General features: G+C 31.6%; 2 protein-coding genes across 8 annotated transcripts; one reads left to right on the top strand and one right to left on the bottom strand.

The window, feature by feature from the left end:
• Positions 1 to 5,234: 5,234 nt before the first annotated feature.
• Positions 5,235 to 8,337, top strand: LOC145199868 (zinc finger protein 862-like). The gene is made up of 3 exons (XM_090073379.1): positions 5,235 to 5,833; positions 6,018 to 6,294; positions 6,523 to 8,337. The coding sequence occupies exons 1-3, from the start codon at positions 5,588 to 5,590 to the stop codon at positions 8,253 to 8,255; spliced, it is 2,256 nt and encodes a 751-aa protein (XP_089929505.1). The 5' UTR covers positions 5,235 to 5,587; the 3' UTR covers positions 8,256 to 8,337.
• A 12,056-nt stretch (positions 8,338 to 20,393) lies between these two features.
• LOC149878153 (uncharacterized) lies at positions 20,394 to 22,572 on the bottom strand. Of its 7 annotated transcripts, none has more exons than XM_090072951.1 (6): positions 22,187 to 22,572; positions 21,878 to 21,934; positions 21,551 to 21,723; positions 21,215 to 21,282; positions 20,893 to 21,008; positions 20,394 to 20,557 (listed from the first exon to the last, which is right to left on the bottom strand). In XM_090072951.1, exons 3-6 carry the CDS (start codon positions 21,677 to 21,679, stop codon positions 20,541 to 20,543), a joined length of 330 nt encoding a protein of 109 aa, XP_089929077.1. In that variant the 5' UTR covers positions 21,680 to 21,723; positions 21,878 to 21,934; positions 22,187 to 22,572; the 3' UTR covers positions 20,394 to 20,540. The 7 variants fall into 7 exon arrangements, with proteins under 7 accessions (XP_089929077.1, XP_089929075.1, XP_089929076.1 ...); XM_090072949.1 differs by having other exon boundaries at positions 22,177 to 22,438; XM_090072950.1 differs by having other exon boundaries at positions 21,551 to 21,690; positions 22,177 to 22,438.
• Positions 22,573 to 27,438: the final 4,866 nt, after the last annotated feature.

Raw genomic sequence — 27,438 nt, 5'->3', positions numbered from 1 at the left:
GGGTCTTTCAAAGTATGTTTTGATGGAGCTGTTTCCTACGGTGGGTGTATCTTTTTTTGATATTGCGGTTATATAAAATCCCATTTTTATTTACGCAAGAAATTTTTTCACGAGTTAGGGTCAAATCCGCTTCTGTATTTTCCATGGTCCTTTTTGGAGGACAGATCAATAACAGCAAATCCGTGGGGTTGAGACCAGCAATATTTGCAAAACTTTTTAAACTCTTCTTTTTTCATGTCGCTTGAAACGTGGTCTTGATAAATGTGATCGACGTGTTTTTGGTCTTGTGGAAAGAGGCAAATATAGTTGGCATTTTCTCTGATGGTTTATCTAGGGAGCATGAAATAGTTTTGAGCATGATAAAAGCAGTCCACGTTAGAGTGTCTTCCTCGGATGTAATATTTTTCGCATTTGTTTTGTTTGGTCAGTTGCAAGTCGTCAAAAATCATCAAATTGTTTTTGGTTGAATCGAGATCTTCAGGTTCTGGAACGTCGTCAGCTGTTTCGAAAAATTGACACTCCATTTCTGCTTCTTCGTTAAATTTTTTTGAAATTTCTTCAATGACAGCTACAGGTCTCGCGTTTTTTTGTTCGATTTTGTTTTGAATGTTGAACAATTCGAAAATAACTTCTTTTGATTGTTTCTTTTCAAAGGTGCTTTTGAGTATTTTGTATTCAGGTTGGAAAAGAGATTTGCCAAATTCTTGCAAACGGTTACAATCCAGCCATCCAGGTCTTAGCAGCAAATTGAGCAGCAACGTTGTTTTTTCCGCATCCAGATTTTCCAACGATGATTCCTCTTATACTTCTTGGCAAAAGAGCGTTGTTGTTTCTTTTGCTTCTACCGATATTCCATGACAAATCAATGACTTCCATTTTATTTTAAAAAAGAAAAAAATTTTTTTTATATGTAAAATGTACTGCGTTAAATGCAAAAGAGAGACAGAGACTATTCATTTGAAAAATGAGATGAGTAAAACAACAGGCATATGTTGAAAAGGACTTGCAACGCTTGCGGAACGACAAAATGTAAGTTTGTTTCTGCGTCAAAAGGAGGTGACTTGGTGGAATCGATTAATAAACTGTCCAGCAAAATCAAGCTTCCGTGCGCAAAATTTCCAGGAGAAAAGCACATTCCGGGAATGAACTTTGCGGGACCAGGCACTAATTTGGACAAAAGGTCATTTGCCGTTTTAAAAAAAGGGTGATTGCGAACGACGTCGATGAAATATGGGCTGCAGATTTGGTTGACATGCAATCATTTTCAAAATTCAACACCGGAGTAAAATATTTGCTCATGGTGATTGATGTGTTTTCGAAGTATGGGTGGATTGTTCCATTAAAAAGCAAAACGGGTCTTGAGGTGGCTTAAGCGTTGAAAAAAATATTTACCGAAAGAAAGTGCATTAAATTGTGGGTGGACAAAGGAAAAGAATTTTATAACATGCATGTGAAAGCGCTGGGTGTGCAATTGTATTCTACTGAAAACGAGGAAAAAAGTTGTGTCGTCGAGCGATGGAACAGAACGATGAAAGAGAAATTGTTTAAATATTTTTCAGCCAACAACACCAATAAATACATTGACGTTTTAGATGAAATGGTGAAAAATTGCAACAGCACAAATCACTCTTCCGTTAAAATGACGTCAGTTGAAGCTAGTGAAGAAAAGAGCAAGGTTTGGATGAACCTGTATGGAAAGACGCAAACAGAAAGAAAACAGCCAAAATTTTCAATGGGTGGCAAAATTCGAATCACAAAAAAGAGGTCACATTTTGAAAAAGGGTATACACCGAGATGGACTGAAGAGGTTTTTACCGTGTCAAAAGTTCAGTATAAAGATCCGCTCACGTATAAAACCACTGACGCTAACGATGAAGAAATTCAAGGCACTTTTTACGAGCAGGAAATGCAAAAGACGCATCAAGACATATTTAGAATTGAAAAAATTATTCGAAAAACAAAGAAAAAATCATAAGTAAAATGGTTGGGATACCCAGACTCGTTTAATTCGTGGGTGGATAATAAAGAATTGATCAGTTTGCTTTCGAGTGATATAAATTTTTTTTCCCATTAAAAATTAGTAAGATGATGGTTTTGTTTGAGCCTTTCGTTAATGAGTGCCTTAAGACGGAAGATTACGAAGAGGTGTATTCTTATTCGCCTTATGAGGAGAGATACCATTACAAGATTTACAGTTTTGAAAATGATTTGGATTTCACCATTATTCGTCGAAAGGATGAATTTGAATTGAAAATAAGGTACGGAGGTTTTCATTATGAAAAAAGCGGCATTGTGAAAGAGGATATATACGAGTATGCTCGCAGAAAAACAAGTAAAGTCAAGGAGCAGAATAAAATCATTTAAAAAATTTTTCTTTTCTTTTAAAAAAGAAGAATTTTGTGACGATTGAAAATTTTGGCAAGAGCAAATAATTGGTTGGAGAGATTTATTCAGCCAAAAAGCCAATTCTGGAAAAGGTCCTTTTGTTTTAAAAAACTCTCGTTTTGTTTTGTTTGGGTGTGTTTGAAAGCCGCAGTTTCGAAACGAAAGAGCTGACTGGATATTCCATGTCTTTTGTTGCTTTTGACGAGAAAATGGGTATGGCAGAAGAAAAAGAAAAGTTTATGGAGGTGGCTGAAAAAATATCAAAATTTCTTCGCGAGCAAGTCATCAAAATGACGTCGTTGTTGAAAAAAGGAGGAAAAACGAAAAAAATAATAACGGAAGATTCGTCCATTTTCAAGCAAAAGGGATCAGGCTCTCCTATTTTTTTCGGAAAGTTAATTACAAAAGAAAAGAACAGCACTTCATTGTTTTACAAAAAGGAGAATAAAAAGCTTGTAAAAGCAGATCCATTGGAGTATGTTAGTCAAAGGTGTTTTGTCATTGCCTCTTTGAGAATTGAAGGTGTTTTTATCGGCTCAAAAGTGTTTTTATCGATCGAGTCCATTCAAGTCAAGCTTCCAGAAGTGGCTTTTACTAAAAATGCGCCTTCATTTCAAAGCATTGTGAACGATTTGGATTTGGGAGAAGTTGAATCTGATGAAGACTTGTGAAAATCGCAAGTGATAGACATTATAAAATGATAAATCTCATAAAATGATAGATTTTTAAATTTTTAAGCATGAAATGATCAATGTCGAAGGAATGGAATTGCCTAACGAGGCTTTAACAAATTTTCAGTTGATAAAGGCAGCAAAAAAGCTGAAAATAAGAAACTTTTGAGGAGTTTTTGTCAGAGACGAATTGCCTAAAAAGCCGAGAAAAAAGAATGCGGAATTGTGAATACGGGGGATTCAAACACGAACGGATTTTATTGGGTGTGCTGGTATAAAGATAACGATAAGAAATCCAGTTTTGGTTCTCACGCTCAACCTCCTCTTATCGAACTTGTCCACTATTTGAGAAGTCCCGTCCTTTACAACAGCGAAAGGGTGCAGTTTGGTGATACTTCTTATTGCGGTCACTTGTGTCTTTACGTCTTGAAAAAATTGGATGAAGGAAACGACTTTCAAAACGTTGTCAATACCTTGTGGTAAGAAGATGTAACAGAAAAAAAATAAAATCTAAGACATATAAAAAATGATTGACAAATTTGGTAGAACAGAATTGGGAACGTATTTATACAATCCCTATTTAGCTACATCAATTGAGCTGTATATCAGGACAGATGGAAATAGTACCATCACTGCAGACATTGATTTTAACTCTCAAAAAATCATTAATTTGGCAGAACCAACTACTTCTCACAACGCAGCTACGAATAATTATGTGGACACGCATGCGTCGGGAGGAACCAGCACGGTTATTGGAGCTGCGGATTTGGATTTAAATTTTCACAAAGCGATCAATTTGAATAAACTGACAAATCTTCATGATGCTGCCACAAAAAATTACGTCGATGTTAGCTTGAGCATGCTCGTTAAAGTGGACGGGTCGAGTACGATCACGGGAGACTTGGATTTAAATTCTCGTAAATTGATCAACTTGACAGATCCGACAAACGCGCAAGATGGAGCGACAAAAAGCTATTCTGATTTTTCTTTGCAAAAATCAAACTTTTTAGGACTTGTTCCGAATTCAAGCTTTTCGTCCTTGGGTCAAAAGTCTCAAGTTTTAGCAAGAGTAGCAACCAGCGCGACAACAGTTTTCACTTACTCAGACGGACCAGGAGTTTTGAGAATATTATGGCTAGCTTTAAATGGAACCGGAACAGGAGTTCCAGGACTAATTTTCCTTCGAATATTTACAGATGGCAAAATTAACGTTGGGAATTATTCAGAAACCATGGAAGGAATAGGAGTGGACTCAACCGCCCTTGCTTGCGACTTGCTCTTTTCCCCTCTTGGAGGACCGTTTTACGCAAATTCTTTGCAAGGATGCAACGTGTACAGCAGCACCTTGTTGGGAGGATATTTTACGTTCGACATCCCGTTCAGATCAAACATTTGCATCCAATTGTACAACAAAAATGCTTCTTCCGTCACTTACTGGTTTCAACCTTTCATTTCCACATTCCCCACACTCCCTCCTTTTTTTTCGTTTTACAAACTTTACTGCAGGACGTTCAGATATTTAAACATCACTTACGGTAACGAATTCGTGCTTCTCAACACCATTAGAAAAGGAAATGACGTTTTTCTGAAATACATCAGAGCACACATCATTGGAGCCTCTGAAAACTGGTGGGAGTCTAGAGTCACAATGTACGACGGCAATTTACCTCCTGGAAATGGAACTGTTCTAAGTCCAAGGACACCTTACGGCACAAACAATTACACGAGCTTTTCAGGATTTGACGGTGACCGCAAATGCATCTTTTCATCGTCTGGATTGGAAGATTTTTACTTGTCCTCGTGGAACGGATCAAACGTGTCTTCGTTCAACAACAAATCGACGGGTCTTCTGTATCAATCTGGTTCTTCCGTCGGATCCACCACCACCATTTTGATTTGCAGAAATTTTGTAGTGGCTGATTCCATACCCAGCGTCGCAGCGGGCAGAAGACTCGTCGTCACGCTCAATTCGGTAGATGCGCAAGTCGGTCAATCCGGAAGCTAATACCTTCTCCTCGGACAAGCGTATTATTATGCATAGTTATGCGCATGCGCACTTGTGCTTTCGCACAAGTGGTTCGATAAAATGTCACGTGACAAAACTCCCTAATATTACGTACAATTCTTTGTAGTACGACAAACAAAAGAAACAATTAAATCATTCAGTTACTATGACAATGTTAGAACGTTTTTAGCAGTATCTTTAAAAATGTTAAAAACAATTCCGCAATGCGCTAGACCCCTGAATTAGCGGTCTATAATGATCAGTATCCAAACAAATTACATTCCAAATGAATTTTATTTTTATTTTTTATTTTACTAACCAAAATCAAATTTTTAATACGTCAAACTATATGAAAGCGTTTTTTTATGATTAAACTCAAAAGGTAAAAATAAATTACGAGGAGGAAGCGGAACTGCTTTACCTCTGATTATGAAAAGTGAGTGGGCTTTTTTTTTTTTTTTTATTTTAATTAGTATTTAAAACAGAAATAAGTAAATTTAAGTTTAAGTATAACAAGTTTTTAAGAATGACATCTGAAGCAAAAAAAATTAAAGATAGTAAACCAATATCTAAGAACTTAAAAACTTTTCTTTCGTGGGGGAAAGAATCAGTTATTGGATACACGGAAGAAAATGGCTTAGTTGTCAAAATATGGTGTAAGATTTGTGCCAGGAACAAAACTGAAATTTTAACGGATGCTTTAGTTAAAGGAGTATCGAATTATTCTTTGACAGCGTTTACGGAGGGAACTTGTGTGGTGACAAAGTATCAGGTAAAATTAAAATAATTAGCTTGTTCTTATTTTGTGACTCCAGGAAATAATTTAAATATAATTTTTCTACCATTATATAACTTTTAATTGTAGTTATGTTATAATTTACTATATTACTAAGTGAATAAATTTTTTAGAGAATTGCTTAATTTGAACCGTGATTTTTTTGATGATAATAATAAAGGTTGATCGCCATCTTAGAGGGAAAAGCCATAGATTAGCGGTGCTGATTGATAATTGTAACTCAGAAGATCCCGGAAGTAGTTGTGTTGCTAACCTCGATATGGAAAACTCGTTACCTATTACACAAGACAACCGCGAAGCGCTATTAAAGATGCTTAGAACAGCCTATGAAATGGCTCTAAAACCAAGCATGCCACATAGCCATTTCAAGACACTAATCAAATGCCAAAGACTTAAGGGTGTACTCCTTTTAGAAGGAAAAGACAACAATAAAGCAGGTTATTGATTTTTAGGTTTAGTTTCTTTTTCGTAATTTGATAAAACAATTCAAATGAAAAAATCAAATTAAAGTTACGTTACTATTATAATGAAAGTTTAATTTTTTTTCAAGATTTTACATCCGAATGGTCTTATCCTTTTGATTTATCCATTTGATTTTTTAATTTGAAAAATATTAGTTATATCTTTTTTTTCTTTTTTTTATTGTTTTTTAATTTAATTTTTAGCACGTGAATATATCTCATGCATTGCCAGTGCCATTAAAGAAAAAGTTGCTGAAATTGTCAATGAAGCAAACTTTTTCTCCATTCTTTCCGATGGTTCTCAGGCTAGAAAAACAAAGGATGAAAAAGAGTTGATTCTTGTGCGCGTTGAACGCGAGGAAACCCCTGCCTGTTTTGTAGTTTCTTTACTTGATATGAACAGTTTGGGTGGTATGGGTGCCAATACCATTAAAAAGGCTATTGATAGCATTTTTATTGAAACCGGTAGTGTTCCTTTAACTGCGTCAGCTTACAAATACAAACTTGTAAGCGCTACGGCCGACGGAGCTTCCGTTAATTTTGGAATTTATAATGGCGTGTTAACACAATTAAAAAAAGATAGAATGTGGCTGATAAAAATTCACTGCGTAAACCATCGTTTAGAATTAGCAATAAAAGATGCTGTGAAAGATATTTCCCAGTATAAAGAGTGTGAACGCTTTTACATTTCCATATTTAATTTATTTCACAATTCTGGAAAACTAAAATGCGCAGTTAAAAAAGCTGCTGAGGCTTTGAACATTACATACTACACCTTACCTAAAATATTTGGAACGCGCTTTATAAGTCACAGGAGACGCGGCTTTACAAAACTTTTACATAATTGGCCTTCGCTTATTGTGGGTTTCGACAATGCTCTTGCTGATCGCGATACTAAAGCAGATATGCGTGCTAAACTTTCTGGATTATCCAAACGGTTGCATGACTACAGACTATTATGTATGGTTTGTGGTTATTTGGACATCTTAGAAAAGTTATCACCATTATCATTGGTTTTTGAAAAACAAATGTTAATGGTGAATGAGTTAAAACCAGCGGTGGATAAAACAAAGGCAAGCTTAGCGGAATTAAGCAATGAAGATATTGATAATATTATTGATTCATATTTGCTCAAGTTTATAATCAATGAAAAAGATGGTTCAACCAATCTTGTTTCTTCGTATTTCAAAGAAGGAAACGAATTGAAAAAATCAAACCCAGAGTTTGTTGAGATTGAACTCAACAATATGGCTAATCTTAACTTTGAATGTATTCATTCTGCCATTAAAGTAAGAAAATTAGCAATTGAAATCATTCTGCCATTGATAAATGATAGATTTAATTCGCTGTTAAATCCCATATTCGAATCAATGGATTGGTTAGATCCGCAAGTAGGGACAGCAGACAGCATGTATGGTGATGCCAGCATATCTTTATTACTAAACGAATTTTTTTACCCTCTTGAAAAATTAGGAATGGATTTTAAAATGGTTCTTTCGGAATGGAGAGCTGCAAAACTTGTAATAAATGCGCAGTACACCATTGCACTCACACCATTGCAAATATGGCAGAATATTTTTCTTAATCATAAAATTAAGTTTCCAAACTTGAGTCTTTTAGTTGAACTTCTGATGTGTATTGCTGGTTCTAATTCAGCTGTCGAACGCGTTTTCAGTATTTTGACTGTGATTTTGACTGATAGGCGTTTAAAGATGAACCACTCAACAATGGAAGACGCTATAATCATAGCAGGGAATGACACGAATTTCACTCAACAAGACCGCGATGATATTTTAAGTCGCGCTGTGGATATTTTCTTAGATAAGCGAAGAGTTTTTTGCCTTGATTCAGCTAATGCTAGCATTGCCACTGATTATAGTAGCGAAGAAAGCTGCACCAGTGAAGATATAAGTTCTATATCTGAATCGGACGGATAAACAATTTATTATAAAATGTTAATCTTACATAATTTTATATTTATGTACATTACTAAAGAGTCCTGAGGGACGAAACAATATTGCCTACTGTTATATATATATATATATATATATATATATATATATATATATATATATATATATATATATATATATATATATATATATATATATATATATATATATATATATATATATATATATATATATATATATATATATATATATATATATATATATATACACTGGCGAGCAAAAAAAAGTGAACAGTACAATTTTTCAGTAAATTATGTATTATTAATCAATTAAAAATATAATACATAAAATATAACATATCGCTTATATTAAATACATATACATACACATATATACGACTCATTTTGAAAAAAAAAATTAATATTTTGTGTGGCCACCACCATTTTTCATCACTTCATTTAATCGACGCGGCATCGACTCAATTAAATTTGCTATCAAACGGTCAGGTATCGTAACCCAAACTTGTTTTATGGCTGCCCAAAGATCATCCAAAGATGAAATATTATTTTTATGGACCTCTTTATCCATATAGTCCCACAAATTTTCAATGGGATTAAGGTCTGGACTTTGGGCAGGCCAATTTTCAAAAAGGAAGATATTGTTATCCTTGAGCCATTTTTTAACTTGTTTAGACGTATGGCAAGGAGCATTGTCATGTTGAAATTTAATTTCATCCTCTTCTAATTCTTCCAGTGTGGGCAGCAAAGATTTTTGTAGAATACTAATGTATTCTTTGGAATTTATTCGTAATCCATCTTCGACTCTATGCAATCTGCCCACACCTTTGGCAGAAAAACAACCCCAAACCATAATTCCAAGATTACCCTTTACCGTTTGGTGAATACAATCTGGATTTAATTGTTCGTTCTTACGTCTAATGCACATCTGTGGACGATCTGAATGCAAACAAAATCGTGATTCATCTGACCATAATATTTTTGTCCAGTCTGTGTTTTTATTATTTTTTACCCAAGCTAGCCTTGCCTTTTTATGGCGTGCTGTAAGAAGAGGTACTTTTTTACATGGGTGTATTTTGAACCCCTGATCTTTAAGACGCCTCGAAATTGTCCATCGGCTAACCTTTTTATCATCAGAACACGTAAAAGTTTCTGCGATATGCGTCATAGTGGTTTTTCGATTTTTTAAAACATTGAATTTTAACTTGTGACAATCTCTTTCCGTCATTTTTCTTGGTCTGCCAGAACCTTTTTTTCTAGCTGTTGTTTTATTGTTTTTCTGACATGAAAGTATCTTGTGAACTCCACCAACACTAATGTTTACACCTTGAGCTTTCATAATTTGAATAATTTGGCGTATCGATTTACCGGACGCACTCATTCCAACAATGATTCCTTTTTGTTCCATTGTTAAATGAGGTCCTCTGTGAAAGAAAAATGATAATATTTTTAGAGTAATATATGAAGAAAATATTTATTTAATGATAAACTATGTATTCTAAATGAATATTTTTTTTTTCATAAGAATCCAATAACATCAAAATTAAAGGGGATTTTTCATTTTAAATAAGTTAGAGGCATAAATAATAACCAAAATAAAAATAAAAAAAAATTACCTTTTATTTGGAGACATTTTTTTTCCTTTTATTTTTTATAATAATAATATAGCGATAATACGACCTATTTCACCCACGCTCTAATATCAACTACAGATTTTGCTGACAACGTTCACTGTATTCATATCTAATGTTTAGAAGTTTATTCATGTTTTCTTTGAAAGATAAACGTAAATTCTTTGATAGTACGAACAAAAATAAACAAGCTTGTATGAGTTTCTGACCAGAGCTCTTTCATTTTATGCGTAAGCAGTCGCTGTTCACTTTTTTTTGCTCGCCAGTGTATATATTATACATACATAACATATATAGCATTATATATATGATATCTTTGATTGTCATATTCTTGTTATAGGATTACATAAATAAGTTGAATTTAATAAAAAGGCAGCGTATAAGCTAATATATGTATATCATATGCTGTATATATAAAACTTTTTAACAATATAGATCAAAATATGTTATTAAAAAGTTTATACGCTGCCATTTTATTAAATATTTTAAATATCTGTGTGTGTGTGGCTCGAACAATAAGTCAACGTATTAAAATAAAACAAATTTATATTAGCGAACGTTTTTAAAGCATTTGCCAATATAAAATCATTTAGTTACTAAAGATTAAAGTTATTTTTTTTTGCGTGTATTTTTAAAACTTTTTTGTTATGCGGAAAAACATGGAAACATACTTGAATGTTCTCAAAACATCTATGAAGCCGTGGGCAAGTTTTCGCAATTAAATATTGTATGCGTGGTCAAGATCAGAGTGCGATCGCACGCCTTTCCCGACCAAGCCTGATATATATATATATATATTTCTAGCGAGGGACTAATTTTTGACTTTTTCTCCTTTTTTATTACTGAAAATGTTTTTAAATATTTGTATGCAAACGACTTAAATGAAATCTGCGCGAGTGTTATTGGTAATATATAAATTCTTCTCACATTTTATCAATAATAGTTTTCAATTTTTTTTAACTTTTTTAAATTAAAAGTTACCCAATTATTTAGTAAGAAGTTAAGTTTCCTTAAGTTACGCTCATGTTACCTTAAGTTATGCTCAAGTTACCTTAAGTTACCCTCAAGTTACCGTAGTTACCGGTAACTAAAAGTAACTGTTTTGGAAGTTACCGAAATCGTCGAACGCTACTTATATGTTGACAAACAATGTAAGTATATTATATACTATGCCTATAATCATCTTGTATTTTCACATTTTTAGTATTTATTAGTTTATTCATTTAGTTGTGTTTTAGTTCAGATAACTTAGTAATTGAATTAAAAAAAAACAATTAAAATTATTTTCCAAACTAAACCTTAACATTTCATTCTTGAAAAACCTGTAATACCTCATTTTTAGTTTTAGATTTTATTTTAAGCTAGTTTTTATTTTATCCTAAATAACCATAGCTAATAAATACAAGCAAGTGTTTTTACTAGCGTTCCAAAAATTGTTTTCAGCGCAATTATTACTAATAATTATTACTAATAATTAACGGGTAATTACTAAAAATCTGGACAAAACTAAAAATTAAATAACTTTTAATCTAGAAGACCTATTTTTTGTTTTAAAAAGAATAAAAAAGCAAATTTATTCTAATTTTAATAAAAATGTTTATCTTAATTCAACAAGACCTTGTCTTCTTATTATGTCGAGTCTTCTGCTAGTAGACTCTGCCAAGCGTTGTACCAGCTCTTTGTCGAATTTCTTAAAACAGTAAATTATTCTAGAGCGTAATTGATCCAAATTCTCTGCCAGCCAACTATTTTTGTAAACATCTCCTTTGATACAAGACCAAAAATCCTCAATACAACGACATTCAGGCATATTTGGAGGGTTTTCACTTTTTGTTACAAACTTTATACCATTTTCATTCAAAAACTTAACAGCTTTGTTTGAGTAATGGGCACTTGCTAGATCAGGCCAGAATATATTTTTGGTTTTTTTTGGAAGCTGTTTGATGTGTGTTAATAGTTTTTTAGTCAAACATTCATCAACATAAATATGCTGGTTAATAGCTGTTCCAGACTGTAAAATGTATGGAGTTGATAGGCCAAAAGGCGAAATGACCACGTAAACCAATAATTTTTCTTCAAATTTCTTATTTTCTTTGAATTTAACATTGTTTGGTGTTAATTCGATGTTACTTGAATAGAAATTATTATTACCATTAATTTGGCTGTTCAAGAGAGTAAAATAAGACTCGTCATCAAGAACCCAAATAATATCTTTATAATTTTTATAAATTTGACCACACAAACGTTGGTTTTTTGCTCTCTGGCTCTCAGTTCGACTTGGAATCTTCATTTGTTTTCTTTTTTTTATTGATGTTTTGGTTTTCAATGTCTTAGAAATAAGTGACTGAGAACATTTGAACTTTTTTGAAGCTATATGCTGAGAAATGCCACATTTATGGTCAAAAAGCTTAGTAAGTTGACTGATGGCGCACTTAGTCATTATTTTCGGCTTTCTACCACTACCAGTTTGCCTTTCAAATGGTTTATCTTCTTCTACACGTTTAATAATTCCATATATAGTCGATCTTGATAAGTTTTCTGCTTCAAAATGAGAAACAGTGAATGATTTAGGTTTATCTGAATTTTCTTGATAAAACTGGTACACTCGTTTTCTCTGGAGCTCTTCGTTTGACGTCTTTTTTAATACTAAATTTAAAATACTTATATAAAAGTTAATATATATTTCAAAAGAAGAATAAATTTGAAACATTTTAAAAATTGTTTGAAAAAATAAGTATTAGTTGCATATAGAAATATGATGTCAGCAATTTTGTCCAGATTTTTAGTAATCACCCATTATTACTATATTGTAATAAAATTACTAATAATTATTACTATATAGTAATAAAAAACACTTGCTTGTGTTTATTAGTTATGTTTATTAGTTATTTAGGATAAAATAAAAACTAGCTTAAAATAAAATAAAATATTTGATTAGACTTTTAACTGTATGATTTTAGTTATGATACAAACATTCAACTGTATGATTTTAATTATTATACAAATATTTAGCTGTATGATTTTATTATGATACAAAAATTTAACTGTATGATTTTAATTATTATAAAAACATTTAGCTGTATGATTTTAATTATGATAGAAACATTTAACTGTATGAGATTAATGAGCTAGCAAGTAAAAAACTTACTTTGAATAAATGTAGTTACCTTTTTGTTATTATTAAAAATTTAGGTTTTTTTATTTTTTATTATGTTCAGTTTTTATTATCATCTTGTTATTGTCAAAACTACTAAAATTTAGGTTTATTTCAGAATAATAAAAATGAATAAACAAGAGAAAAATCAATACTTGAGGGAATGGCGGCAAAGTAATCGAGCCTTAAAAAATCTTCTTGTAAATGAAGAAATTGACAACTCATTGCATGTCAAATCCAATATTAATGAAGTGGAGAGTAGCATTGATTTCCAAAACATTGAAATTGAGAACTATAACGATTTTTTTTGTGTGTCTGATTGTAAAGATATTTCTGGAACTGAGAGTTCTGACCTAGACTCTGAGGTTCTTATGAGTGATGATAATGAAGATCTAAATATGTCAATATTGTTCTATCTATCTCTTCTTCCTTACATATGTTTTGTATACTTAGATATATCTTAGTCTTGAATCTTGAAAGTTAGCATTAAGAAAAAATCAAGCAACTAGTCAGTTATAAGAAAAATGTATTTTTAACTGTTTTTTTAACATCCTATTAACAGTATCCCATGTTGTATTTTAGAAGTCATCCTGCTAATGCACAAGTCTTTGATTGAAGCACAAATAAAAGGTCAAATAGGATGCATCTTAAAGTTCTCACCATTTGTAAATGGAAGCAAAAAAAGTTATTTGAGGAAGCAAGTGATTGTTGAACAATTATTAGTTTTCAGTTTTTTTGTAAATTTATTATATATGCTATATAATATACAAAAGAATACATAATACACATTTAAACAAAGTCTTTAAAAACATTTATTGTATTTTTAGTTTGAGTATCCCCGAAATTGTTTTTCTAACGCCTTGTAAGGGATTAGAAACCCTTATATTAAGGTAGAATATTGATTGTAATTGTGTTAAACATTTAATGTTAGTATGTTAACATTAAAGGTATATATAAACCGTTTACATACGGTTATATTCATATAAAAACCATGACACGAAGCCATAGGCTTCGGCAGGTTTTTATGAATATAACAGTATATTAATATTAAATATTAAACACAATTACAATCAATATTTTACGTTAATATAAAACGCCAATAATTTTCCAACTTAAATTTATATTAGTATAACGTTAATCTAACATTAGAATTTTACGTTTGTATAACGTTATTATCTAACGTAAATCTAACGAAAGAATTTTACATTACAAAACCTTTCCATTTTGCCGAACCGGCAACGTTGTACTAACTTAAAATCTAACGTAAATACAACGTTAATACAACGTTGCGTGCCGGCTGGGTTGTTCCCTTTCCTTCCAACTATGAAATTATACTGGAGTCTATAAATCAAAGAGAGTTTTACGGCACAGCGAAAGAAGAAGCCCTGGAAAAAATGGTAAATAACAGCAAAGAGGGATCGAATTGAAAAGTGACTAAAATTTTAGAAATAGACATTAACATGATCAATTACACCCCTCTCATCGGTTCGTCGTGGATTGAACTCCCCATTAAACTGAAAAACAAAAAGGCAATTATCAACATTGAAAAACGAAGACAATCAATGCTTTAGATGGTCTGTCACCAGAGCGTTGAATTTAAAGAATAGAGATAATGAAAGAATTGACGAAAACTTAATTGAAAAATCACAAGAGTTGAAATGGAAAGGAATTAATTTTCCTGTCAAGATTAATAAAATTGACAAGTTTGAAAAGAACAATAAAGGCATTAGCGTCAACGTTTTTGGATATCAAAACGAAAAACCTTACCCTTTACGAATATCTAAAAATTTGGATTGAATGCATGCTATTGATTTGCTGCTCATTTCAAACGAAGAAACCAACGATTATTGCGTAATTAAAAGTTTAAGTCGATTTGCATCCTCTTCAGTATCGAAAGGTAAAAGAAAGAAATATTTTTGCAGAAATTGTCTGCAATCTTATGATCAGGAAGAAAAGCTTCAAAATCATCAACCTTACTGTTAAGATCATAGCTCGGTTCGAATCGAACTTCCTAAAAAAGGTACAACCATTCAATTCCAAAACAAAAAAAAGTCAATGAGGGTTCCGCTTGTGGTGTATGCCGACTTTAAAAGTTTTACTAAACCTATTAACACAGATGTCTAACATGAAGATGGCGAGTCTTACAAAGACAATATCAAAAGCATACTCCAAGCTCATTCTGCTATTTTATCAAAGAATATAAAGAAAAAACAGTCACGTACACGGCAGAAAGCGATGACGATGATGTTGCTACAAAATTTACAGACTGGCTCAATAGAGTCATTATTAAAATTTACAATAAATACAAATTTAAAAGAAAGCCTGTTATGACTTACGAAAAGTAAAAGGATTTTAATGCTGCAACTCAATGTCACATTTGCAAAGAAGATCTCGGTAACGACAAAGTAGTAGACCACTGTCATTTAACTGGAGATTATCGTGGAGCTGCTCATAAAAAATTCAACTTGAATTATAAAATTCCAACATCTTTCCCAGTCGTCTTTCGCAACTTTTCTGGTTATGACAGTCACTTGTTTATTAAGAAATTGGCTGGAAAACTAAAATGCATCCCAAATAATGCAGAGAAATACATTAGCTTTTCAAAAGAAATTAAAGTGGATGAATGGAAAGACGACGAAAAAGGTGAAACATGTGAAGTATGACGAGAACTGCGATTTATTGACGGCTTCAAATTCATGTCCTCCAGTTTAGACAGTTTGGCTAATAATCTAACCAACGATCAATGCATAAACGTTGCTAAATATTACTCTAGAAAAAAGTTTGAATTATTAAGAAAAAAAAGCCTTTATCCTTACGATTGGATGGACTTGATCGAAAAGTTTTCTGAAACGCAATTGTCTTCAAAAGAAGCGTTTTTCTCCAAACTCAACGACAAAGAAATAGAATATGAAGACTATGCGCACGGTCAAAACGTTTGGAACGAATTTGGTTGTCAAACATTCAGAGATTACCATGACCTTTACAACGTTTCTGATGTCTTAATTTTGGCGGATGTCTTCAAAAATTTCAGAGACGTGTGCAGTGAATACTACGGATTAGACCCTGCTTGGTATAACACATCACCTGGATTAGCTTGGGACGCTTGTTTAAAAATGACGAAAATAGAGTTGGAGCTTCTAAGCAATCCTGACATACTGCTCATGGTTAAAAAAGGAATACGCGGTGGAATAAGTATGATCTCAAATCGACATGGAACTGCAAATAATAAATACATGGGTGATTCGTATGATCCTAGAAAAAAGTTAACCTTCTTACAGTAATTGGACGCTAACAATTTGTACGGATTTGTACGGGGAGATTTTCCAAATTTCCGCAACATGTCACGTCTTGGAGGTGGTCGAGGCGGGCGGGAAAGAGGTGTTGTGGTGAACCACTACTGCTAGGTTTAATATAATAAAATATTGTTGATACTGAAAAAATTAGTAATTACATGAGAAAAAATTCTGTTTTTATATTGTTAACCTACTTTTGTGCTTTTATCTTAACTTTGAAAAAAACATCTAAGTCAGCAAAAAATAAGAATAATATACAGACACTTCGTAATGGCTCGCACTATATTGAAAAATTAAAAAAATGATGCAAAACCTGTTCAATCCTATAGTTTTTACTATGTAAAATTCAGCAAATGGTGCAAAACCGGCTCTTTTTGTTTGCGCAGCTGCTTCAAAACCAGTTTATTATTTCAGCCAATAGGAAAGCACTTATCATACCACGTGATCACAACAGCTGATATTGAAAATACTTTCGTTTTTTATGCTTTTATCCTCTGGAAATTGCAAATTCTTCGTGATTTGTCTTGTAAGTAATAGAAAAAGTAGAAAATATTTATGAAATGTTAACTAACTAAACATTTACAGACTTTTTGCGATGGAAAACGATCGAAAAGTAAAAAAACAAGCAGACTGCAGTCACGCAAACGCGTGGCAGACCCCGAAAACACAAAACGAGCAAGGGAGAAGAAAGCTAGGTATGCATTACTGATGAAGTATTATTTTTAATTATGTTTATTAACTTTTAACTTCTATTTTTCTGCAGGTATTCAAAGAAGAGTCCACCAAAAATCCCTTCATGCAAGCACAAATTGGGTGCTTTCCAATGTCACTGCCTGTTACAGAGTGATGTCATCACTTTCAATGAGCGATTTTATCAAACAAGTAAGAAAATGCACCAGGACAACTTCATTTTGAAGTATTGTTCATCCCTACAGCCGAAACGTATTAAAGGTGAATCAAATAGGAAAAGAAAATTTACTGTAAAATATTTTGTTACAAAGGCTCTTCCTCTATAAGAGTACCAGTTTGTAGGAAAACATTTTTAGGAATATTAGGCATAAAAAAATATAGACTGCTTGGAGTTATCAGTAGATATCACAAATCTGGTACTTCAGCCAAAGAAAGTAGAGGTGGAGACAGGAAAGCAGAGAAGTTTGTTGAGAAAAAAGAGAAAGTAAATAAATTCATAGAATCATTTCAAGTTAGTGAAAAGCACTACTGTAGGTCACACTCAAAATGTAGGCAGTACTTACCAGCTGAACTCTCAACTGCTGCAATGTGGAGGATGTATAACAAAAAGTGTGATAGTCAATTAAAAGTTACCAAATGGTTTTTTACTAATATATTCAATACGGAGTATAATCTAGGTTTTGGGACCCCTAGAGTTGACACCTGCTCTGCATGTTCTGAACTTAAAACTAGAATCAAAAATACAAAAGATCTCCAAGCCAGAGAAAAAATAGTTTTAAAATTAAACATCCATTGCCAAAGAGCTGATGCTTATTTTGACAAGCTGAGGGAAGAAAGTGATGACCTTGTTACCCTCTCATTTGATTGTGAGAAGAACCAAGTCTTACCTAAACTATCAGATCAAGCTGCATATTATAGGAGGCAGCTCAACTTTTATAATTTTACAATTGTAAAAGGGAGCTCTCATAATACACTTAACAAAGAAAATATTGATTCTCACTATTGGATAGAGGGGGAGCAATCTAAGGGATCAAATGAAATTGCATCTGCTCTTTATTTTTCTCTGAATAATTTAAGCATGTTTAGCAACATAAAAAGAGTCAGATTGTGCTGTGATGGATGCCCTGGGCAAAATAAGAATACAGTAATGATTGGTATGATCAGTTATTGGCTCCACAGTAAAGCTCATCCTCATATTCAAACAGTGGAACTGGATTTCCCAGTGACAGGTCACTCCTTTATCCCACCAGATAGGGTGTTTGGCACCATTGAAAAGGTCATCAATAAGAAGGAGATCATTGTTAGCCCCAAAGAGTATGTGGAGGTCATTGAAAAACATTCTGCAGTTTTCCACTTAGGAGAAGATTATGAAATTTTTGATTGGAAAAGTAATTTGAAAACAGTTCTAAGAAATAATGTTTCTTGTCATTTCAAAATAGCTAGTTATAAAAGAATCATTGTGTTAAAAAGACCAAGAATTATTGAGGTGAGAGGTGAACCTTTTTATACAGTAGAAGTTAATGCTTTTAAGTCATTGACCAAGAAAGGTAAAAATTTTAATTCAATTAATTTACCAATCATTCATTCACAAATTAAAATTAACCCGAAGAAAATAAAGGATGTAGAAAAGTTATTGAACTCTCATTATGGTGTTGATTGGAGACAAGATCAAAATCTTGAGTTTTACAATAAAATCATACCTAATGAGGTAATAGATGGCATTGACTCTGATCAGGACAGTGAATCAGAAGAAAATAATGAGCTGTGCTGTGGTGAAGATGGATCATCTGATGTTGATGATGCTGATGTTAGGATTTAGTAATTTAAATTTTGTGAACTTGAAACTATTTTATTGTAAAGAATTTCTTATTATGACATTGACTTGCCTTTTTAATGTGTTTTTTAAGGTGCATATAAAAAAAAGAAAGCTATATAATTTTTGTCTTGCTAATTATTACATAAGTAAATTTAATCTTTTAAATGTTGTTCACACATGTATTTGTGGCCTATACATGTCCAGCAGAAATTTTATGTACACCATAAATTTATTTAATAACACCATATTGCAAGAACCATTATAAATTTCTCATTAAAAATTTTTTCCGTGTTTTGTTGCTTCTACTATAAAACCCAGGTAGCTAAATTTATATGACATGTGATGCAGGTATTTCTTCAATTTTTATGACCACTAATAATTAGATACGTTATTGCATTTTAATAGAAATTTAATGCATGGAAAAAATTATTTCGAAATATATTTAACTTTTTAAAAAACATTAGCGGGCTATTCTGCTAAAAAAAGGGGGGAGAGAGTTTTCTAAAATTGTCCATAGATGGCGTAAATATACTGAAAAGCGTGTGAAATCGCGGTGGACTTTAAATAACCATGGGTTCCAACGAAATTAATCACAAAACAATTAAAATTTTATTAAAATGTGCAGTGGCTGGATCGAAACCGGCTCTTTTTTGAAAAAAATGCCCTTTAATTAAATATTTCTATTCAATGATTATCACAATTACTGATATTCACATAGAAAACCATTCATTAGTGACTAAACATGAGGTGTATATGTTTTTTTAAATTTTTTTATTTGCACAAAAAAAAAAGTGTATCCTGTTAAATTTGCTTTAGTGCAAACCCAGCAAACATGTCAGCGTTGAATCAACGTTGAAAACCGGTCGCAAAAGATGTTGCGGAAACGTTGACAAAGTAATCGATTTAGCAAAGATATGTAACGTTGTTAAAGACACGTTGATTAAACGTTGTTGCGTAACGTTGAAAAAACGTTACTAAAAGACGTTACAAAAATGTCGCAACTAAACGTTGAAAAAGTGTTACTAAAAAAGCGTTGCATAAACGTCGCAACATAACGTTGAAAAAACGTTACTAAAAAAGCGTTGTTAAAGCAGTCGATTTTGCAAGGATTTGTAACGTTGATAGTAAAACGTCGATTTAATGTTACTAAAAGACGTCGAATCAAGGTTGAAATATAACGTTGAAACAATGCTTATATATGTGTGTATATATATATATATATATATATATATATATATATATACATATATATATATATATATATATATATATATATATATATATATATATATATATATATATATATATATATATATATGTATATATATATAAATACATACATATATATGCATATATATATACATATATATATGTATATATATATACATATATATATATATATATATATATATGTATATATATATATACATATATATATATATATATATATATATATATATATCTTGAATTGGCAAATAAAACAAAATTGTTTGTTGAACTCTACACTTGCAATATTTCCAAAATCGATTTTTAATATAACAGTAATATAGAATGATAAATATAAAAAAAGCCTAAAATATACAATTCATAGACATATATAAAAATATAAAGATTTTTTTAAAGATTTATGTGTGTGAGTGTCTGTATATATATTTATACAATATATAAAAATAAAATTTACAGGATATCGTATCGATAGGCCAGGATATCATTGAGATACAGAATCTAAACCAAAAAATAAAACTTTTATAATACAATTTATAATGCAATGAGAGATTAAATAAATAAACGTGTATTTTAGAAAAAGCGCTTTACACAAGACACAAACAAAATCATATAACATATCCTAAAATGTCATTAAAAAACACTAATCTTCCGATTTCTGCTTTCTACAAAAATTTATTGGCGTATATTTCAGAACTGATTTTACAGCTTCATAAATCCCTGCTTCATCTGGGTATCTTTTTGAGACATTCTTTAAAATATAAAATTCAAACTTCTTGCTTAAATACTATTAGTAAAAATCTACATACTTAAAAAGTTTAAACAAAACATATTACCAACTAAAACACGATACAATTTTGTCTTTGAAGAAACAAACTTTTGTTTGGTTTTGTTCGTGGAATTGGTTTGCCCCTTCATGTTTAACAAACAGCGCAGCTCAATCGTTAACAGCCTAAAAAGTTAGTAATTATTTGAATCAATATTTACAATATTGTACAATACAACATTCATGCTACAGGAAAGAAAGCATATAATGATATGCTTAAAAAAACGTATAATTATATTTATTATAATAAATATATTTCGCAAACACTTTTTAAATAATCCATTAAAAACCATTGCCATTTTGGCTTGAAAAGGTGTAGAAAATTGACCTACCACTCAATAACACGTTTTACACTATCTTTTAAGTTAACTCCACCAATTTTCGCTATTTGCGATACCTGCTTTCAAAAAAATCTTTAATCAATGTTTAAATAATTATGTAATTAGAAACAATCTTTTATAAAATCCCTTACATTTTTAAACAAATTAAAAAACATTGAAAGTTGAAAAAACAAAAAGTAATTATGTAAAGAATGACAAATTATAATAAATAAAATAAAATTATATTGTTTAATCAACTTTTCAGTTAATAATATAAATAAATTTACCATGACAACATAAAGAAAAATTCAAAAAATTCAAACTAGCAATAGCAACAGGGCAACTTACCCATTTAGAAAAAATGACACTGTCATTTAACGTAGTATCTAGCTCAATAAGTTGTTCTATTGAACTCAATGCATTTATTTGCAGATCTTTGGATACAAATGAAGAAACATTTTGAAGATCCTTTACCATATTTTTAATTTCTAAAAGTTGTTTAAAAACCTTTTTCTGAAATTTTTTAAAAAAAAAAGCAATTTATTAAGCATGTATATACATTTTTTTTTTAAATGCATACAGTTCTTTTTTTTTATTTTTATTCTTTACCATATAAAAAAAAAAGAAAAGACAAATTCAAAAAGAAACCAATTATTCACAAACCTAATTACTCACATTCTTCTTCAGATTCCTCTGTAGTTGTGAAGTTAACTCCTTCACATACTTCTTTATCTATTAGTAATTATTTAGTAAAATAAATATAAACAATGAATATAAAAACTAATATGTAGAATAAGTGTAAACAGAGGCAATAATAATAAAATAAACAGATTCAAAATATTACTTATCCCAAATTAGAAAGAAAAAAGTTTATTTGTTATTGTACTTCACTATTAATATAAAACATTAATAATAGTTTTTTTTATTCATAATAAACAATTAAAATAGCAATGAATACAGTAAAATTTAATGACCTCCAGTTACTTTAATTCTTTTAACTCTGAGCTTGTTCCAGGAATCATCAATTGGAAACTTATTATAGGCAGCTTTCATTGCATGAACACCAGTTGGCCAAAATAACCATCTTTTACCCAACAAGATGGAACAACTGCCTCTGTTTCAATCTTATTTTCAAAATAAACAACTAAAGCCCAAGATTGTGAAGCCATTATAATAGATTATCTAAATAGATATATATTTTTTTATTTACACACACACACACACACACACACACACACAAACACACACACACACACATATAATTTACATGTATATATACAAATAGCTGTCATGTTTTGAAAATGTTTGAAAAACTTTTCTACCACAGGATGTTTGCCCACTAAAATACCTCCTCCGACCAAAAGTTTTTTAATGGTTTATTACTGCAACAACTAATTTAAAAATGTCCAAAGTTTGCTACTAACTGAGCTGAAATTCATTTTGTGTAGATATATTTATATATATTGATATAAAATCTAAAAGTTTTAAATTAGTCGCAATAAAAATAGGTTATAAAATATAACTTTAAATTATTTTTATACCATCTGCATGCATTCTATTAAATTTTGCTTGCCTTTCCATTACGGCAAATTTTTTTTCTAATGGCTACATCAGTGAGACAAAAATTGTCAGTGTGCTACTTCCTCAACGTTGCAAAAGCAACGTTTTATTAACGTTGGCAAAAAAACAACTTTTTCAACGTTTTTTAATTACCACATTTTCAACGTTGGTATACGTAACGTTGAATAAACGTTGTTTTATAAATAGCTTAAATACGTTGAAAAAGCAGCTAATGTGTAACGTTGATAAACCTTAAACTTTGCGACGTTTTTACTGTGATTATTTGCGTACTTTTATTCAACGTTGAATAAACGCGATTTTTTTAGAAGATAGTATACGTTGAAATTTATACGCTTTTTCAACGTTGAAAATGTAACGTTTAAACAGCGGTTTATTTTTAACGTTGATAAAGCATAAATTTTGAAACGTTTTTAAAGTGGCTTTTTGCGTAAAGTGATTCCACGTTGAATAAACGTTTCATTTTGAGAAGCTAAATTACGTTACAATTTCAACGCTTATTCAACGTTTCAATTTACCGCGATTTAGTATACAAAAACGGGCATTGATTCAACGTTGAAAAGACGTTGTTTTTGTCACTGTAACGCTTTTTCTACGCTGTGACCGGTTTTCAACGTTGATTCAACGCTGACATGTTTGCTGGGTACATAGATACAATGAAGAAGAATGAAATCCTTTATAAGGTAAAAAGATTTTACAAAAAGCTTTAGAAGTGAAGAGAATAATCGAAGAATTTTCTCATCGTACAGACATTTACAATAAGTGCCTCCTGACATTTACATTCTTGACATTCACCTACAAACTTTAATATTTCTGCTTTACTTGATGACAGTAAAATAATAACGAGCGCAATAAAACTTGAAAGTTGAAATTTTTCTGCTAAGTATATAACACAGTAAAATTATGTTAAAAACTTTACTGTACAGTAAATTTTAAACGGAGTAAAATATTATCATGACACCGGTTTTAGATTTTTTTTTTTCAGCAAACAAAAGTAAATTTCCTTACCTTCCCTTCTTGATGTTTATGTGTTGTAATAGTTAACCAAAATGCTGTTCACATGATTTCATTATGACCAATATTGATTCATCATGTTTTATTTGCTTTAGTCAACATGATTAGAAACTGAAAGCAGGTTGACAAAAAGTTGGTAACACAGCTTCTGCAATCATAAAAGAGAAATTGCGTATGGTAATTAAGAAAGAGCACAGCACTTTTGCTGTGAGCAAACATAGTAAAACTGTGTTTTCAAGTTTTCGTCAGTATGTGGAAAACGCTAAATAACATGGTCTTGATTAAGGGTCTGCGTATCGTTAGTATTCTGAGAAGATAACAATATAAAACGATAACGATATCAAACGGTATGAGTTTGTCTTTCAAACGATAACTTATCGTTTGAAACGATAGTATCGGCTTTTTTTATTAGTTTATCGGAATGCATAAAAATAACGAGAATACCGATAGTTATCGATATAATAACGGTATCTTTTACAAAATTACAATTTTCTTTTTTTTTTTTTCAAATGCCAAATTTTAGTTCAAATGTATTATAAATCTTCAAGTCGAGTCAAGATGTCGTTTTGCCTATCATTACCGGTTTTACAAGTTAATCTTTCCTAATTGTATGTATTATCTAGATGTCTAACTTCACAAAAATTCGAAGCGAAGCAAGTTTTTAAAGTTTTTAATGCCGGTAGCCATTTTATTTAAACTGACAATACTTCATTTTTGTTTTGCTTTGATTTATCATTGTGTCATTTTAATTCTGGCAAAACAAACCTGGCTGGCAAAAAATTTGCTTCACTGCGGAAACGCAAGTTAGACAACTAGTTAATAGATATGATTGATCCTTCCAGACCAATTAAATAGGATGTCAGCTGAAAAAGTTATCGATCAATTAAAGTCCAAAATGTCGGAAGTATCGTCTTCAAGATGCAATTAGCGTGTTAATGTATGTAAAGTAATAATGCGTGTCGGTGTTAACGTATGTAGGTGTTAATGCATGTAAGGTCTTAATGTATATAATGTGTCGAAATAGCGTGGTTGCAAAACTGTATAAAAAGGGATTGTAGTTTGTAAATTATATGATTTGCAGTCAGATGGGAAAAATAATACCAAGTTCAAAAAGAAAACAGTAACTCTTTAGTGTCTCAGGGAAGTCTAAATAATTCCCCACAAAAAAACATTAAAAAAGAAACCAAAAGTTTGTAGAAATAATCAAATTTAATCAATTGTAAAGGTAAGATATGATAAATTTTGTTTTATTTTATTTAGTTTTTTTAACTTAGTATACTAATACTTTAACTTACTATTACTAAGTAAGCTAATTACGTAGTACTTGTTGATTTGTTGTTGTACAAATTTTTATACAAATTAACAAGTTAGTGATATTACCTGTTACATGTAATATTTTTTACACCTTCAGTTATAATTTTATAACATAATACTATAACCAAAGGTATTAAATTGTTATATGTAAATTTTAATTTGCATAATATTTATACTTATTAATTTTTTTTTTATTTTTAGAAATGTCTCAGAGATACCCGAAAATGCCAGACACAGATATGTTGTTTCTGTTCATGACTCAGCTTCCAACCAGAAGGCAGCCATCCCTAACCGCAAGTTTGTTGACGAGTCTCTGCTCTGTGGTAATCAACTTTGGACTTGGTTGTGGAAGGTGCAATTAAAGCAGCCAAGTCAGTTGAAGGTTTGGATCTGGAGTCAACCATTAAAAAAGCCACAGAACTGTCATCTCTATGCCACAAGTCCTCTTTGTCAGAACAGCGAACCAAGAAGGAGATCCAAAACATGTTAGAGGACAACAACACAGTTGACTAGGAGGAATTAAAGTATGTGAAAATTATCTCACTTGTCAAAACCCGCTGGAACTCCGCATTAATGATGATTGACAGTATTGTAAGGATGAGAAGACCTTTGAGCTCAATCAGGGATAATCTTGTCTTTTCTGACAAGAAAGTCTCAATTTACAGAGTTATCTCTCATCTGTATGGATTGAAAAACCGACTTCTGCAAGCTATTCGTGGTGGTACTGCTGAGATGTTTAACCGAAAACTAATTAAAGCCATTGATTTCCGGTTTCCAGAATCTGGAGCAACCAGCTTGCACTATTCAGTCGCCAACTTACTTAATCCTCTGAAAAAAGGGCCAGGCTTTGAAAAAGATTGGTGGATTTGGTTAGGCCTATGACGCTCTTATTAAAAAATCTCAGAACCATTAAGAATGGATCCAGGCAACACAAGAGATGGAAGCCAGACAGCGAGAAGAGGCAAGATCTCAAGGTTACCAACCTGATGACGACCCTTTCTTTAACTTGGCTAGTGACGTCCTAGTTAGAGTTACCTCCGCCCCAGCTGGTAAGTCTTCCATTACTATTGAATGGGAAATGTACCTCAAGGTAGCTGCAGTCACTGGATTGGATGTCTTGGACTTCTGGGGGACCAACAAGCACAAGTTTCAATTGTTGGCAGAATCTGCTAGAAAATGGCTTTGTGTGCCTGCATCTTGCTCTTCGTCAGTGAGAGCTTTTAGTGCTGGAGGTGCTACTATCTCCTACAAACGAACCAAGTTGCAACCAGAACAAGTAGAGAAACTCCTGTACATCAAGCAAAACTATGGCAAAGTTTAGATCAAGAAATGGTTGCTCACTTCTGCAGAAGACCAAGCCGATGAAGCTACTGCCGTTTAAGGACCTGCCTCTCCGTCTCCTGCTGCCTCTCGTGTCAGTTTTTCAAATGTGGTTGATATGGCAGTTGAAGACAATGATCAGTTTGGAACTTTAGACAGAAGCAAAAGTTCAGAAATTTATTATGAATTTATATTTCCTTAAGTTAAGTAAATTATGAAATAAAACAATGTATTGTTTCATATCGTTTCATATCGGTATTTATTGGTTACTCTCGTTTGAAAAAGTGAAGCAACACTGTTCTCCAAATTTACCGCCTGGTTGAAACTCTCCCCTCTCCTGATTTTTTTTACATTTAATCAATCATATGCATTAGTAAACACAATGTATGTTGCCAGAAAAATCTGAACTAAGTGCTAAATATGTATATTTTCAAAATTAAAACGCATACTAAACATTTATCTAAAACATTTTACTATCAAGATATTACAAAATACATATTAAAGTCATAAAAAAATTGTTATCAATAAATGTTATATATAAGAAATAGGCGGGTTAGTGTTTAATTTGTGTTTGCTGATCGATTCTTCCAATATACGCAGTTTACTTTGAAATCTGCTTTGTGCTTTAGTTTTAAGTCATGTTTATCATCATTTCGATCAGATGCAATGTATAGTAGGTAAATCATTTCGCGGTTAAAATCACTTTACGTTACTTTACTCGTCTGCAGATTTCTAATTTTGCTCTGAAAACAGATATAACCATAACTTAGCAATCATTAAATTTAAGAGATATTGCGATGAACATATTAAAAAAATACTATGTATCACTATACTTACACTATATAAGGCAATAGAACACTAGCCTTCTAAGGCTTTACATGCATCTTTTGAAGGTGTCTCACTGCAAGTTTTTAGCTAGGAATTCTCTTTTTATGTGTGCTTACATGAAAATTTCCTGCAAAAATAAAAAAGCTTTAAAAGAATTGAATTACTGGCATACTGTTTCCATA

Source organism: Hydra viridissima, unplaced genomic scaffold, assembly GCF_058129835.1.
Source record: "Hydra viridissima isolate aposymbiotic clone 2 unplaced genomic scaffold, HvirCarnegie_v1 scaffold_15, whole genome shotgun sequence".
In the NCBI taxonomy this organism is placed as follows: domain Eukaryota; kingdom Metazoa; phylum Cnidaria; class Hydrozoa; order Anthoathecata; family Hydridae; genus Hydra; species Hydra viridissima.
The sequence above is the reverse complement of the archived record's forward strand: the minus strand, read 5'-3'. Positions and strand labels throughout refer to the sequence as shown.

Coding starts and splice junctions, on each gene's coding strand:
- LOC145199868 (XM_090073379.1), top strand. CDS start 5,588: ATGACATCTGAAGCAAAAAAAATTAAAGATAGTAAACCAATATCTAAG. Junction 5,834..6,017: donor GTGTGGTGACAAAGTATCAG/GTAAAATTAAAA, acceptor ATAATAATAAAG/GTTGATCGCCATCTTAGAGG. Junction 6,295..6,522: donor AAAAGACAACAATAAAGCAG/GTTATTGATTTT, acceptor TTTAATTTTTAG/CACGTGAATATATCTCATGC.
- LOC149878153 (XM_090072951.1), bottom strand. CDS start 21,679: ATGGTAAAGGATCTTCAAAATGTTTCTTCATTTGTATCCAAAGATCTG. Junction 21,283..21,550: donor GTGTCATTTTTTCTAAATGG/GTAAGTTGCCCT, acceptor TTTTTTTGAAAG/CAGGTATCGCAAATAGCGAA. Junction 21,009..21,214: donor GTAAAACGTGTTATTGAGTG/GTAGGTCAATTT, acceptor CTAACTTTTTAG/GCTGTTAACGATTGAGCTGC.